The sequence below is a fragment of the Vicugna pacos genome, chromosome 5, assembly GCF_048564905.1.
Source record: "Vicugna pacos chromosome 5, VicPac4, whole genome shotgun sequence".
In the NCBI taxonomy this organism is placed as follows: domain Eukaryota; kingdom Metazoa; phylum Chordata; class Mammalia; order Artiodactyla; family Camelidae; genus Vicugna; species Vicugna pacos.
In genome coordinates, this window is record NC_132991.1 from 88403592 (window position 1) to 88419317 (window position 15726).

Sequence of the window (15726 nt, forward strand, 5' to 3'; positions counted from 1 at the left end):
TGTGGGACCAAAAGAACTTGGCAGAAGTGATGGCGTGCCCCTTTTGAGATTAAGTTATAAATAACACTGCAACGCCTGTCTTTTCTTCCTTTTCCTCTTTCTCTCTCTCTTTCATCACTTGCTCTGGGGGAAGCCAGCTGCCACGTGGTGAGGAACTGAGGCCTCCAGCCAACAGCCATGCACGTGAGCTTTCTCAGAAGTGAATCCTATAGCCTGGGTCAAGGCCTCAGATGATGTAGACTCAGGTGATGTCTTGACTGTAACATCATGAGACACTGGCCCTGAGTGAGAACCGCCCGGCTAAAAGCCACTCCCAGATACCTGAACCTCAGAACTGTGAGATAATAAATGCTTGTCATTTTAAGCCAGTAAATTTGGGGATAATTTGTTATGCAGCAATAGATAACTAATAAATGAATGCTTCTCACCACCTCCAACTCTGGTCCACCAATAACAACCTCTCTCCTAGATCATTGAACTAGCCTTCTGACTGGTCTCACTCCTCCCACCCTCTCCCCGGTAGACTTTGCTCTCAGCACAGCAGTCAGAATCAGCCTTTCAAAATATACAGCAGGTCACTTTAATTCTCTGCTTCAAATCCTCCAGTGGCTTCCTGTCTCATGTAGGGTAAAAACCCAAGCTTGCAGTGATCTTCAGCCCCTCTCCCCTCCTTCCTACTCTGCTTCAGGCACACTGACCTTCCTGGTGTTTTATGCATAAACCAAGCATGCTCCTACCTCAGGGCCTTTGCACTTTCTTTTCCCCTTGCTGAGAATATACTAAAGAAAAAAAAAGAAGAATGTATTTTCTCAGATATTCCTATGATTTGCTCTTCATTAATTTTTCCGCTAAAACCACCTTATTAGAAAGTGTTTCCCTGACCTTTGTGTAGAAAATCACCACTCTCCCTTTACCTCGGAATATCGTATCTCCTATGACTATCACCACATGATCTACTCTGTTCCTTGTTTATTTCTTGTCTGTCTCCATCACTAGAATGTAAGCTCCATTATGGTGGAGACTTTGCTTTGCTTACTGGTGGGTCTTTGGCACTCATGTGGAACAATGCCTGCTACATAGCTCAGTAAATATTTGTTGTATGATTTATCTGAGCGAACTCTGAGAGAGTGGGACAAGGTAAACTCTAAAACAGGTCCTTCTAAGCTATAACTCTGCTTCTAACAGAATTAGGTTTCTGATCAATAGTTTATTCCAGAGGGGGAATATCTTACACCAAGATTAAAATCACACTACCAGACTGATAATTTTAAAGTATTTTTTCAAGCTCAGGGACCATGTCTTATTCGTCATTCTGTTCCCAAGATCAGGGGCATGGTAGGCACTTAGTGTATGTTTGTTAAAATAAATGAATAAAGATACATTTTCTGATAAAGTAATATTGTTTAAAATAATGAATACAAAATCCCTGTGCTCAAACTATATTTTCATGACTCTAAATTTATATAAGAGCACAGGAGTAAATTTTAGAACTTACTAATATTTTCATACTCTGAGTGGTTATAAGTAGCACTAAAGGAATATATATTATGTATATTACTATATATATAACAGATAAACAACAAGGTCCTACTGTATAGCACAGGGAGATATATTCAGTACCTTGTAATAACCTATAATGAAAAAGCATATGAAAAGGAATATGTATATAACTGAATCACTGTGTGGTCCACCAGAAATTAACACATTATTCATTGACTATATTTTAATAATAATAAAAAAAAAGGAATAAATCACATTAGACTGCATGACTTAAAGAACAGAAGTATATGTTCTCGAAATTCTGGAGGCTAGTCAAGATCAAGGCACTGGCAAGGCTGGTTTCTTCTAAGGCCTCTCTCCCTGGCTGGCAGATGGCCACCTCGCTGCATCCTCATGTGGGCTTTCCTCTGTGTGCCTGCACCTCCCGGGTGTCTGTGTGTCCAGATTTCCTCGTCTTGTAAGAATACCAGTCAGGTTGGATTAGAGCCCGTCCATATGACCTAATTTAACCTAATTACCACTTTATAAGGCCCATCTCCCAGTACAGACCCACTCAAAGGTAACTGGGGTTTAGGGCTCAAACATGAGAGTCTAGGGGAGGTAAGGAGGGCACAGTTCAGCCCATAACAAAATTCATGCTTTGCATGGAGATAATTTCCTGTAATCTGTAAGCAGAGTATATCTTTATTAAATTAATAATTAATGATTGTATTGGTTTCCTATTGCTGGTGTAACAAATTACCTCAAATTTAGTGGCTTAAATGATAAAAAATGTATTATGTTTCTGGAGTTCAGAAGTCAAAGTGTTAGTAGGACTGTGTCCCTTCTGGAGGTTCTAGGGGAGATTCCATTTCTTTGCCTTTCTTCAGGTTCTAAAAGCCCATTCCTTGGCTCTTCGGCTCTTCCTTCATATTCAAAGCTACAACGGCTGGTCCAGTCTTTCTCACCCTGACACTGTTCTCATGTTCACATCTCCTTCTCTGACTCTGACTCTCCTGCCTCCCTCAAATTTTCCTTCTGAGGACCCTTGTGATTACACTGGGCCCTCCCAGTTCATCCAGGGTTATCTCCCTGTGTAAAGATCTTCAATCACATCTGAAAAGTCCCTTTTGCCCTGTAAGGTCACAGGTTCTAGAGATTAGGATACAGGACATCTTTTAGGGGAAGGGAGGGTTAAGGGCATTATTCTGCCTACACAATGATACATGTTACAACAACCTAAATTGTAAAATCAAAACATTGCTGTTTTTTTTTTCCAGATTTACATTTTTAAAAGGAAAAACTCATGTGTTTATTATTTTGAAAGCCATTCATATACTGTAAAGTATAGAGAACTGTTAGCTTGGCAATTAAGAGTGCTGCTTGTAGAGGGAGGGTATAGCTCAAGTGGTAGAGTGCATGCTTAGTATGAACAAGGTCCTGGGTTCAATCCCCAGTACCTCCTCTAAAAATAAATAAATAAGTAAACCTAATTACTTCCCCCCTAAAATAAATAAATAAAAGTACAACACATTTGAAAAAAAATTATTAAAAAAAAGAGGGCTGCTTGCACTATTTACAATAGCCAAGACATGGAAGCAAACTAAATGTCCACTGACAGATGATTGGAGAAAGAATTTGTGGTATATGTAAGCAATGGAATACAACTCAGTCATAAAAAAGAATGAAATAATGCTATCTGCAACATGGATGAACCTAGAGGTTATCATACTAAGGGAAGTCTGACAGAAAGACAAATATCATATGATATCACTAGCATTTGGAATCTAAAAAATGACACAAATGGATTTATTTACAAAACAGAGAGACTCACAGGCAAAGAAAACAAACTGATGGTTGCTAAAGGGGAAATGGTGGAGGAGGGATAAATTAGGAGTTTGGGATTAGCAGATACACACTACTATATACAACATAGATAAACAACAAGGTCCTACTGTATAGTAATAACCTATAATGAAAGAGAATACAAAACATAATATATATATGTATAATTGAATCACTATTCTACATACCGGAAACCAGCATTGTAAATCAACCATACTTCAATTAAAAAAAAAAAAAAGAAAAAGAAAGTGTTGCTTAATGCAGACTACCTCCATTCAAAACTCAGTAGAAATACAACCCTGGGCAAATGACTTAATCTCTTGGATGTCAGCGTCCTCGGCTGTTGATAATGGAAATAACAATAGCATCTACCTCATCGGATCCTTATGAAGATTAGTTGAATGAAGTGCTTAGAATTTGCACATGGTAGGAACTCAGTAAATTCTAGCTATTATAGGTTTTAACCATTTTAAAAGTGAAAATTCCTTCTCTCTTCCTCCCAGCTCCATTCCCTAGGGATAACTGCTGTAAATAGTTTCATTTACATTTGAATTCTTTCTGTTTGGGGTTTTGTGTTGTTTATTTACAAAAATAGACTCTTTAGTCCTTTAATTTGTTTTTGCACTTAATATATTGTGAGCATTTTTTTTTTCTGTTAGCATACATAAAGAGTACCCATTCTTTTCTAAGACTGCATGAGTCTTCTATTGTACAAATATACAACCCTCAATTAATTGGCATTTTCAAAAGCCTTTAGGTACATTCTGGGACATAAGTATGTGTAATTCTGCACAATTATGTGAGAATGTCAATAACTTAGATTCTTAGTCGTGGAATCGTGAGGTCCATAGATAGCACATTATAAATTTTGATAGATACAAAATATTTTATTTGTACGGTGAATTCTTGAAAGCCTTGCATAAATCAAAGTTAACTTGACAAAGATGGTATTTCTGTTAAGCACCTTGAGCAGCACTGTCCGGAATGTAACACAAATGCCATCTACAACTCGTTTGACCTTTATAATTATGCCAACTTCATAATCGTGCTATTTTTGAAAGAATTTTAAACTGAGTGATTCGTATTATTTCAACATTTGTCATAAAATGAGATTTCATTAATATTTTGATGTCATCATATTTCAGTTCTGAGTGATTAACTTACTTAAAATGCCAGTCACTTCACTATACTCACAACTTGCTGTCCAAAAGCGTGCTGTGCTAAATATTTAAGTACTGAATATTAATACATCCATCCAACAGGATATAGTTTTCTTACATCTTTGCCATCACTAATTAGATGCTGTTACTCTTTAATCTTTTCCAGTCTGATGATGAAACTGATATGTTTAATTAGCATTTTCCTGAAAACAAACAAAAACCCCATCATGTTTAATTGACATTTATATCCTTTCTGTAATTTTCCTGTTTATACTCTTTGCCCATTTGTCTATGAAGTTTTAATTTCTTTCTCTGAGACCTTTAAAAAGCTGAGGAAATATCGACAGATTTCTTTGCTAAATTAAATAAATAGCAACAACCAGAAAATTAGCTATTGGAAATCTTTTTTTTTTTAAATTTAGTTTAGGGCAAAAATGTGCCCATAGAAACCCAACTGAAAGTGCTGATTCATGGGTTGAGGTTGAATCCAACCTAAAAATAAGTTGTTTTCTAACTTAGATTCATTTTAAAGTTGGTTGTCCATTTTGGAGTTGGTTGCTTAGATCTTGAGTGAGTTATAAGTGGTGGTTAGGTATTTAAGCCAATCCACAAAAATCTCTGTGATAAAACCAAATGACTTCAACAACCATATTTTCTGAACCGAATGACAAAGGTTTTTTATTTCTGCTATCGCATGTGAAAGGAAATATGGAAGAAATGGTTTAGATGTCGGAGCATTGAAATTACCTTGGATGTAATATAGATGATTTATGGGGAGAATGGGACAATTTTTGAAATGGGACTATAATGGAAACTTGATAATACAGATAAGTACTAATATCCTGAAGTACTGGTCTGGGTTCTAGATCCTAGGAATATTGTTGTATTTTCCACTGGAAGTGGGAGAGAATAGTCCTTATCTGCTTCCCAAAGCTGGGCCACCCCCTGCCATGGACTCATAACCCATTTTCTCTAGGTTCTTTCTGGAGGCCCATGTCTTAACTTTTGACCTGGGACTTTTTTTTGTCATGCTTATCTACCACCTCAGTCTACTCTTCTTCTCCTCTCTGCCTTCTCTAATCAGAGAGGTGCTGCTCCATGTCTTCAGCTAGGAGCTCTAGAATTTCTTCAGATCTGGGGTAAGTTCTGAGGTGGAGAGTGAGGTGGGAGGGAGGGAGGGGCAGAAGCCCGGGAACCTGGCTCTGGGATGCAGAGCATGGAAGATGGATCTGAGGAAGACTCTCCTATTTTATTATTTTTTATCAACGAATTTTTGAGATATTAAAAAGACAAATAAATGCACATAGTAAAACAAAAGTTAAATCAGTTTACAAAGATACAGAAAAAAAAATAAGTCTCCCTCTGACCCCATGTTTCCAGTTCCCAAGACAACCATGGTTAACAGTTTCATGTGTATCCTTCCAGAGATGGTCTATGCATATATATAATATGTTAACATGAAAAGAAGAATCTTATACGTTCTGTTACATACCATGCCCTTTAAAAGTTTGAGAAATATCTTTTTCTTAATTGAAGTGCAGTTGATTTACAATATTTCAGCAAAGTGATTCAGTTTTTCAGATTCTTTTCCATTATAGGTAATTACAAGATATAGTTCCCTGTGCTATACAGTAGGTAGGCCCTTGTTGTTTATCTATTTTATATATAGTAGTGTGTATCTGAGAATTATCTTAAACCTACAAAAAAGAACAGAGGATGGTATTATAGATACCCAACACCACTAACAGAAGATTTTAACATTTGTCACATTTGCTTCATTTTGTTCAAATTATCAAGTATGTTGGTGTAAGTTACTCATACATAGTATCTTCTTTCAATGTCTATGGTCTCTGTAGTACTGTTCTCTTTTTCATTCCTTGATAATGGTAATTTGTCCCTTTCTCTCTCTTTTTTTTCTTGATCAATCTTGTTAGGGATTTATTCATTTTATTTATTTTCTCAAAGAATTAATTTTTAGCTCCATTGATTTTCTCTGTTTAATTTTATTATTGATTTCTGTTCTTACCTTTATTATTTCCTTCCTCCTACTTTTTTCTCAGATCTCATTTGTCATTCTTTTCCTAGCTGCTTGAGATGAAAGCTCAAATGATTGTTTTCAGCCATTTCCCTGCCTTGATTTCCCTTAAGTGCTGCTGTAGCTATATAAGCTTTGATACGTCGCATCTTTATTCTCTTCAGTTTAAAATATTTTCTAAGTTCCATTTTGATTTTTTCTTTGATCCATAAATTAGTTGGAAATATTTTAAGTTCAGGTAGTTGGGATTTTCTTGGTTACTTTAAAAGATTTATGTATTTTTTATTTTATCTTATTTATTTATTTATTATTGAAATACAGTCAGTTACAATGTGTCAGTTTCTGATACACAGCACAATGTCCCAGCCATGCATATACATACATATATTTGTTTTCATATTCTTTTTCATTAAAGGTTATTACACGATATTGAATATAGTTCCTTGCACTACACAGAAGAAATTTTTTTTTTTAATCTGTTCTTATATATAGTGGCTAACATTTGCAAATCTCAAACTCCCAAGTTTATCCCTTCCCACCCTTCTGATTATTTTTTTTTCTTGATTTCTGGCTTAGCTGCACATGATCAGAAAATCTACTCTGAGTGGTTTTAATTTTTTTGAATTGTTTTCATTTTGCATCATTCTTTCTCAGGGCCATATTAATCTTCTCTTTATCATCCCACTATTATTATACATGCTGTTGAAGTGAGCACCGTATTTAGAGTCTTTTAAAAAGATTAAAAAGTTACATATATAGTCAAATTTCTGCTCCTCACTTATTTTCTCCTCTCTTCCCTTCTACTAACTGTTCTGAAGTTGATATCATTTCCAAGTATATTTTGTTACACATAAGTTATAAATACATAATCAATATATACTACTTTTATATGTTTAAAATTTTACATAAGTGGTATCATACTGTATTTTTTTTAACTTTATCATTCAACACTGTTTTTGAGATTTATCCACTTGGTCTACATATATCTGGTTCATTTCAAAGGCTTATGGTATTCTACTTTATTATAAACCGTAGTTCATTCAATTATCTTCCTATTGAGGGTAGTTAGGTGGTTTCCACTTTTTTGCAACAATAAATCTTCACTTATCCTTGTGCAATGTGTGGACGTCTCTCTAATTGGGCATATGGCAGTGTTTGCTGAATTGTGAGAAATGTGCCTTTTTAACCTTAGTAGGTATTGACACTCCAAATGAGTTAAATCAATTTACGTTCCCATTGGCATTTTATGAGAGAGATGCTGTTTGCCCACATTCTCACCATTTGGTGTAATCAGAGATACATATTAATTTTTGCCAAACTGTGTGTGTAAAATCCCTGATTACTAATGAGGTTGAATACATTTTCTGATAGGTATTGACCATTTATTGACGAATTCCCTTCTGATAATTACTAATTTATTTACTCTATTTCTTCTATTTAGTTGTTTATCTTCTTTGCATTGATCATAGAAACTTTTTAATGTGTATTTTGAGTACCAATTCTTTTTTTTTTACATTTTTTATTGATTCATAATCATTTTACAGTGTTGTGTCAAATTCCAGTGTTCAGCACAATTTTTCAGTCATTCATGGACATATACACACTCATTGTCACATTTGTTTCTCTGTGATTTACCATAACATTTTGTGTATATTTCCCTGTGCTATACAAGTACCAATTCTTTAGTTTGGTTACATGTACTACAGATACTTCATCAAGTTTTTGGTTTATCTTTTCACCTTGTTTGTGTGTTTTTACCCATAAAGAAGTCTGCAATTTAAATAGAGCTCAAATTGTCTTTTAATATATGATTTACACTTTCGTGTTTTGTTTAAGAAATCTTTTCCTACACTAATTTCATAAGGATAAGCTCCTATGTTTAATTCTAAGCATTTTGTGGAGGGTGGGTGTAGCTCAGTGGTACAGTATGTGCTTAGCATGCATGAGGTCCTGGGTTCAATCCCCAGTACCTCCATTAAAAAAAAAAGAGAGAAAGGAGAAGTCTATTTTTTTAAAAAAATTCTGAGTATTTTGTGACTTATTTCTCATATTTAGTCTTTAACTCATCTCAAGTTTGTTTTGGGCTATGATGAGATGAAACACTATTATTTTTTGTTCTGTGTGGCTTGTCAATGTTTCCAGCACGATTTATAGGAGAGTTTAGTTATTCCGCATTGTTCTGTAATCCCAGCTCTTCATATTGCAAGTTTCAACGTATCTGTCATTTCCAGGGATATTTAGTTCCGTTGGTCAGTTGTTTGTCTACAACCAACACTGCGCTGCTTTAATTACAATTTTTATAAGTAAGTTTTCTTACCTGTGAAGATGAATTCATTTTCCTCCTTCTCCTAATGTTTCCAAGGGCTGTTCTTGACTTTTTACCCTGCATTTGAGTTTTAAGATCAGCTGGTAAATCTATACAAAAATCCCTGTTGAAAGTTCAACTGGAATTGAATTGAATTTTTAGGTTTTTGAGAGAAGAACTGTCATCCTTTGGTCTTCCCAGCATGAGTGTGGCATTTCTTTCCATTTATTTGATCTTCTTTTATGTTTTCCAATAAAGTTTTAATGTTTTCTTCATTAAGGTCTTATATAGTTTTGGTCCAAATTCTTCCCAAGCATCTTATAATCTTTTGTAGCTAAGAATAGAATCTTCAAAGTTTAAGAAACTCTGTTTTGAGTTTTGATTATGCGAAACATACATATGTTTTCAGAGTCACAATTGTAAGGAGGCTTGCTTTCATCCCTAACTGCTCCGCCCTTTCCTTCCCTTGTTCTATACGTAACTGCTTGTATTTGCTTTTATGCACCCTTCCCGTGTTTCTTTCACAGATATAAACAACTTCATGTATGTGCTTGTATCCTCCAGCTTTTTACACAAATTCTGCTCCTCCTCTTCAACACTTTACCTTTTCATCAGTATGTCCCAGAGATCACTTCATGCCTTTGGAGATGTTCTTCTTTTTTTTTTTTTAATAGCTGCATACTGTTTCTCTGTGTGGATTCACTAGAATCATAATAATGAAAATTTGGATTGTTTCTAACCCTTTAGTATTACACATAATGGCAAAATGAATAACCTCGTGCATGGGTCATTTCATATTTAGTCAGTACATATTTGCAAGATTACTGGGTCAAATGATAAATGCATATTAAATCATAATTTTGAATTAATTATTGCTGGTATGTAGGGGAATGATGCTGATCATTTTTCAGTAAAACTTCTTGACTTCTGTATGTTGATGTTTAGATTATCTGCAGTTGCAGGAATGGCAGTTTTCCCTTTGCTTCCTAACCCTGATACATTTTTGTGTCTTCCTTTTTTTCTTTTTTTAACCTCCAAAACAGTGTTGAATAGAAATGGTGAGAGTAGACAGTCTAGTGTTGTGCCTGACATTAAAGGCCATATAACATCATGGTGAGGAGCTGCACTAGGGAAAAGATTGCTTGGTTCAATCTTCGTTCTTACTATGTGACTTCTTTTTTTTCCTACTTTTTTTTTTGGCAGAAGAGGTAATTAGGTTTATTTATTGATTTATTTTTTAATGAAGATCCTGGGGATTGAACCTAGGGCCTCGTGCATGCTAAAGATGTGCTCTATCACTGAGCCATACCCTCACCCCCTCAGTGTGACTTTGGGCAAGGCACTTAACCTCTCTGTTTCTCATCTTTCTCTTTACAAGAGGGAAATAATAGTACCCATTGCATAGCATTATTGTGAGGATCAAATGACTGTATGTATGTGTGCTGCACACTCCGTATGTAAATATTAGAGCAGTACATGGCAGATATTGAATACTATACAAATTCATATTGCTACTATTGTCAGGTTTTTCGTAACAGCCTATGGCAGGTTATCAGTTTAAAGACATTTCCCTTTTATTACGGCTTTCTAGGAGTTTTTATTCATAAATAGATGTTAGAATTATATGGAATAATGTTTCTACATCTTTGAGATGATCATGTTTTTCTTGTTATCTGTTAAATATGGTGAATGATAATGAGTGTATCTTCCAAAGTTACTCTATCCTTGGATCATCCCAGGATGAACTGTACTGTTCACAAGTTTTTAAATATATTCAAAGATTCAGTATCTAAATAATTATTTAGAATTTTTGCCACATATGTTCCTAAGTGATGTCTTGTATGCAGTTTTCCTTTTGCCTACCGTTGTTGCCAGTTAGAGCAACCCTGCAATTTGAGTTGGGAGTTTCCTTCTATTTCTCTTTTTTGGGACAAACTATAATATTTGGATTGTCTATTCTTTGAGAATTTATAAAGCTAACCTATAAGGCAGTGTAGACCTGAAGCTTTTCAAACTAATCAGTCAATTCAGTTAATTTACTGGTTTTAGTCTCTCAGGTTGCCTATTTCTTGAGTCAGAATTGGTGCATTATCCCCTCTGCTTCCTTCCCTCCTTCCTTCCTTCCCTCCTTCCTTCCTTCTTTCCTTCCTTCCTCTGTCTTTGTAGGTGTCCCTTAAAACTAACAGGTTTACTTTAACTTGACTTGTAAAAATCTGACATTTATCAATATTTCTATCTGCTTCTTGAACATAAGGACCTTAGAATGTTTACATTCCAAACCTCTACCTTATATGTAATTGTTGACTCGTGTTTTGATTTGCCTTGCTTTGACACCTCCTCCAAAGTATATTATTTAAAACATGTTTTATACAGTAGTAGTTCTTTAGATTTGCCTGTATTTACTACTATTTCTTTTGGGATTCTATTCTTCCCTTCTGGGTAATTTTTTTCGTTCCTGAAGTATGTCTTTAGTAGTTCAGGATTTCATCATGTAAACCAGGTCCATGTGTGGTTGGGGCACCTCAGGTGTAATGCCTTAGGTATAGCTCCTCAAGGGTGGCTTCTCTAAACCTGAAATGGATGAATTAGACAAGTTTTCTGTCTCCCCTCCCTTAACATATAATGGTACGACAGGCTTGAGAGAATCACTGTATACAATGCTCTGGAAACAATGTGGAAATGGTAGCCCCATGGGAGTCATTGGTCCAAAGAATTTTGGAAATCCATCAGGGCATAGGCTATTGGTTCTTGATTAGAGCTCAAGACCTAGAACAAGACTCTTCATGGCTCTTGGCTTCCCCTCTGGACTCTTGGTTCCATCCTCTGAGCCATCCTTCCTTTTTGGTGAAAGGTAGCCCACGTTTGCAGGTGTAGTTTTTCTCAGCCTACTTCCTGCTCATGAAAGTGTGGGGGTCCAGAGTCATCTTTTCCTTTTATATTGCCTCTTAACCCCTTCAGTTCAAGCTGGCAGTGTTTCTGCTGACTTACTTCACTTAGAATGATGCTCTCCAGGTCCATCCATGTTGCTGCAAGTGGCATTATTTTATTCTTTTTTATGGCTGAGTAGTATTCCATTATGCACGCGCGCGCGCGCGCGCACACACACACACACACACACCCCACATTTTCTTTATCCAGTCATCTGTAGATCAGCATCATCTTTGTACCATGTTTTCTTGACACTGCTGTGGACTTGGTCTTTGCTTGGGAGTCATTTCTTAACTTAAGCAGTGTTTGCCATCTGAAGAGGCAGACAATGTTCAAAACCAGTGAATCCAGGTTCCTTTTCAAGAGACCTTCCTTTAGCTTATCTCTTTCTGATCACGTTTTACTTTAAGCAGCAAGAAGAAATCAGGCAGCATGTTCAACAACACTCTGCTTGGAGCTCTTAGACAAGTCACGCACCCATTGGGGACAGTCCCTACTTTCCATATTACAGCAGGCAATGATATTGCTAAATTTTCTGCCACTACATAACAAGGATTCCCTTTCCTCCAGTCACCCCCGCCCTTTTCTCCAGTTTTTTAATAATATTTTCCTCACTTTTCTTTCCTCACCTATAAAGCCTCCTCAGAGGCCACCAGGCTTCTGCTAACAGGTATTTGTTTACTTACTACACTATTTATTGAAGGCTCTTCAGGCTTCCACCGACACTCTCCTCAAACCCATTCAAATTTCTATGTACTTTCCAACTTCAAAGCCCTTCCCAGATTCTAGTTTCCATTATGGCGCCACAGCGTTTGCAGGTACCTGAATCATTATTGTCTATTGTTGTGTAACAAATTTCCCTAAAACCCAAGGGCTTAAAATGATAATAAATGCATATTAACTCAGAGAGTGGGTCAGGAATTTGGGAGCAGCTTACCCAGTTGTTCTGATTCAGGCTTTTGCATGGTGTTGCCTGGGGCCTGAAGGCTTGACGGGGCCAGAGGATCCAGTTCCGCAATGGCTCATACACACGGCTGACAAGTCAGGGGTGGTTGTGAGCAGGAGGTTTCAGCTTCTTTCCCCATGGACCTCCCCATAATGCTGCTGATTATTGTTAGGACATGGCAGTTGGCTGCTCCCAGAGTGAGTGATCCAAGAGAGCAAGACAGAAGCTCCAATGTCTTTTATGACCTAGCCTTGGAGTATTTCTGCAATTTCCTACTGGTTACATAGGTCAGCCCTAATTCAGTGTGAGCTGGGAACACAGAGAGGGGTGAGTCCAGGAGGAGAGAGTCAGCAGCTGTCTGGGAGGCTGGCTGCCACATAATCCAACACAAAGGCAGTAATTTCACTTTTTCAAAATGGAATTTGTTTTAACATTGTTCTCCATATTCTAAAATAAATAAATGTTGGTTACATGTTGGTTATATTAAAAACATAAAGCATCAAATTTTGTTTCCTAAGTACCCCAATACCTGTATACCTTGAAACTGTCATATTACATACTTAAGTGTGTGTGTGCTTTTATGATTTTTACATTTGAAAGACTTTATTGGCAGAGACTTCCTACAGTGCATCAGAACATGCTTTAAGCATGCTTTCCTAGCATTTTAAAATATTCAAACATCTCCAGTTACTTTAAGGGATTTCTATTATACTAAGGGTTTCTTTTTGTTTTGTTTTGTTTTTCTAATCAATAGCATTGCCTTTTCTTCTTATTCTGCTGGTGAGTTGAGTTTTTGAAGGGTTATTTTTCCTCCAACAAAATCCTTGGACTTTAGAAGTGCTCTGAATTGGAAGCACTCAGAATTTAGGAGGAACTGAAACCGTTACTGCCTCTAGAAAACTGGACTAACCAGTTTTGGAGAGAAATCTTATATGGCTAGCTCTTCCAAGTTAGCACAATTAGAGCTTTTACATAAACATAGCTCCACACCTTACAAACATTTTGAAATCAGAGATCCATCAATCTCTAGGGTCACAGGTCTGCCTACTTCTGCAAGGAGCCCAGTATTCTTGACAGCTCCATCCCACTCGCCCCAGAAGGAATGTTGCAGGAAGAAGATGGTCTTCAAATCTGGGACAGTTAGTCCCTTGTAGAGTGCACTCTCTCTGTTCTAAGAGAAGTTATCTGGAAAGGCTATATATAGTGGTGCTTTCAGAGTCAGAAGTGAAAAAATGGGCTTCAAGAAACTAAGAAAGTCCCCAGCTTTGGGTCCACTGGAATCCACATGCATACCTTCTTATAACCCCTTTTCCATTCCTATAGAGAGAAATAGGCTTCTTTTCTTCCTTCCTTCCTTCCATCCATTCATCCTAGATTGTAAAAAATTACACTGATAATATGGGTTTATTATAGAAAGATTAGAAAATACAGATAAATGAAAGGAAGAAAATAAAATCACCACTTGGATTTAACCAATGTTAAAATTTGAATGTGTATCTTCCAAACATGTTTTCCTATTTACTAGCTGTTTCTTGGTTGTTCAGAAGAGCTGGGGTAAAAAAAACCAACCAACCAACTCTGTTTTTTCCTACATTAAACATGCTTAAGTAGAGTATTGTATTGGTTGATTCTTTGTGAACTATTTCTTAGTTCGGAAATTACTGAAAAGGTATGAAAAATATTAGGCAAAAGTGAACACAATTTTTGTGAAATACTCTTCTATTTTTCTCTTTACCTCTTTCTATTTTTTTTAGTTACATAAAGATAGGAATGAAATAAAGTAAAGAAGAAGGAAGAAAGTTTGGTAGAGAAACAATGTATCACAACAAGAGAACAAAAATCAATTAAAATGAAGAGATATTAGCGTGTTTCACACCAGTTTGGGGAAAGGAAGGAGGGTGGTAGAAAAACTACCTGGACCAGCATTTTTGCCCAGTCAGAGAGATTGCAAGGATGAAGATGAGGACACTGGGACTAGTTAAGTCTGTTGTCTGGACTGGAATTTGGTGCAGTCCATCGCTGTGTTCAACAGTAGTGTACCTAAGCGATTCTGATCTCAGGGCGAGGATGGCTGTTGGAAACAAATGCCTCACAAATACATACCACTGGTCCCAGAGGCAGCTTGGTGAAAGTAGGAATGACTCAGCATAACCTCACATCACTCTCAGGGGGAAAATGCCCCATAGCTTGTCTTACTGATAACAATCATAATTCTTACATGACTGCACATGGTAACTCTGTTGGTTTGTTGGTTTCTTTGAATTACAGTTCAAATTGCCCTAATATTTGGTGCAAGAATATTAGACCATGTCTTGAATTTATGTGAAGGTAAAATTGACTTCCTTGAACGGCTCCCAGACAACTTGCTCCTGAATATCATTTCTTATTTGGATCTTGAAGACATTGCCAGGCTTTCTCAAACATCACGCAGATTTGCAAAGGTAACAGTCAGTTATTTTGTGTCTCTCTAGAATTGTCCTTTTACTTCCTCAAAGTTGTTTAATTTTATCTAAAGTTTTCTTTTTTTAAAATATAGCAGTGGTTTATTATTTGCATTTATTTCAGCAAGCTTTGTTGAATACTTACTTTATGACAGATACTGTCCTAGGAACAGAAGCAGCAGAGTTGAAAAGATATTATTCTTGCCCTTAAGGAACTTGCTGTCTAACAGGAGAGATCCATACAGATACAAATGATTAAATATAGTGTGAGCAATTCAACAAGGGAAGTGTGAGCAAGGTACGAAGTGTAAGGTGATTTCCTCTGCCTGGCTTCATGGAAGTGGGTTACTTTATCTGGGTTTTGAGGGGAAAATAGGAGTTTGTTCAGATGGTCTGGCTAACTTGGGGCATTCCAGGTCAGAGGGGCATTCCAAGTCAAGGCAAAAACTCAGGCAGAGGCATAATGGCATAAGAGAAAAAGGCTGGTAGTGATTACTCCCCATCCATTTCCATTTCTTCCAATAAGAACCCTTTTCTGAATTACCTATGAGAACCATGGCTGGTTCTGAGGCACTATTCATTGTAGT

General features: G+C 36.6%; 1 protein-coding gene across 2 annotated transcripts in view; it reads left to right on the plus strand.

The window, feature by feature from the left end:
- Positions 1 to 15726, plus strand: part of FBXO36 (F-box protein 36) — an 82293-nt gene that overhangs the window by 50754 nt on the left and 15813 nt on the right. For both annotated transcript variants that reach the window (XR_012072925.1, XM_006207962.4), the window contains exon 3: positions 14967 to 15139. Coding sequence is in view for 1 of the 2 variants with exons in the window: in XM_006207962.4 (XP_006208024.1) it covers positions 14967 to 15139 (173 nt within the window). In the remaining variant the exon portion in view is untranslated. The remainder of the gene's footprint in view (positions 1 to 14966; positions 15140 to 15726) is intronic.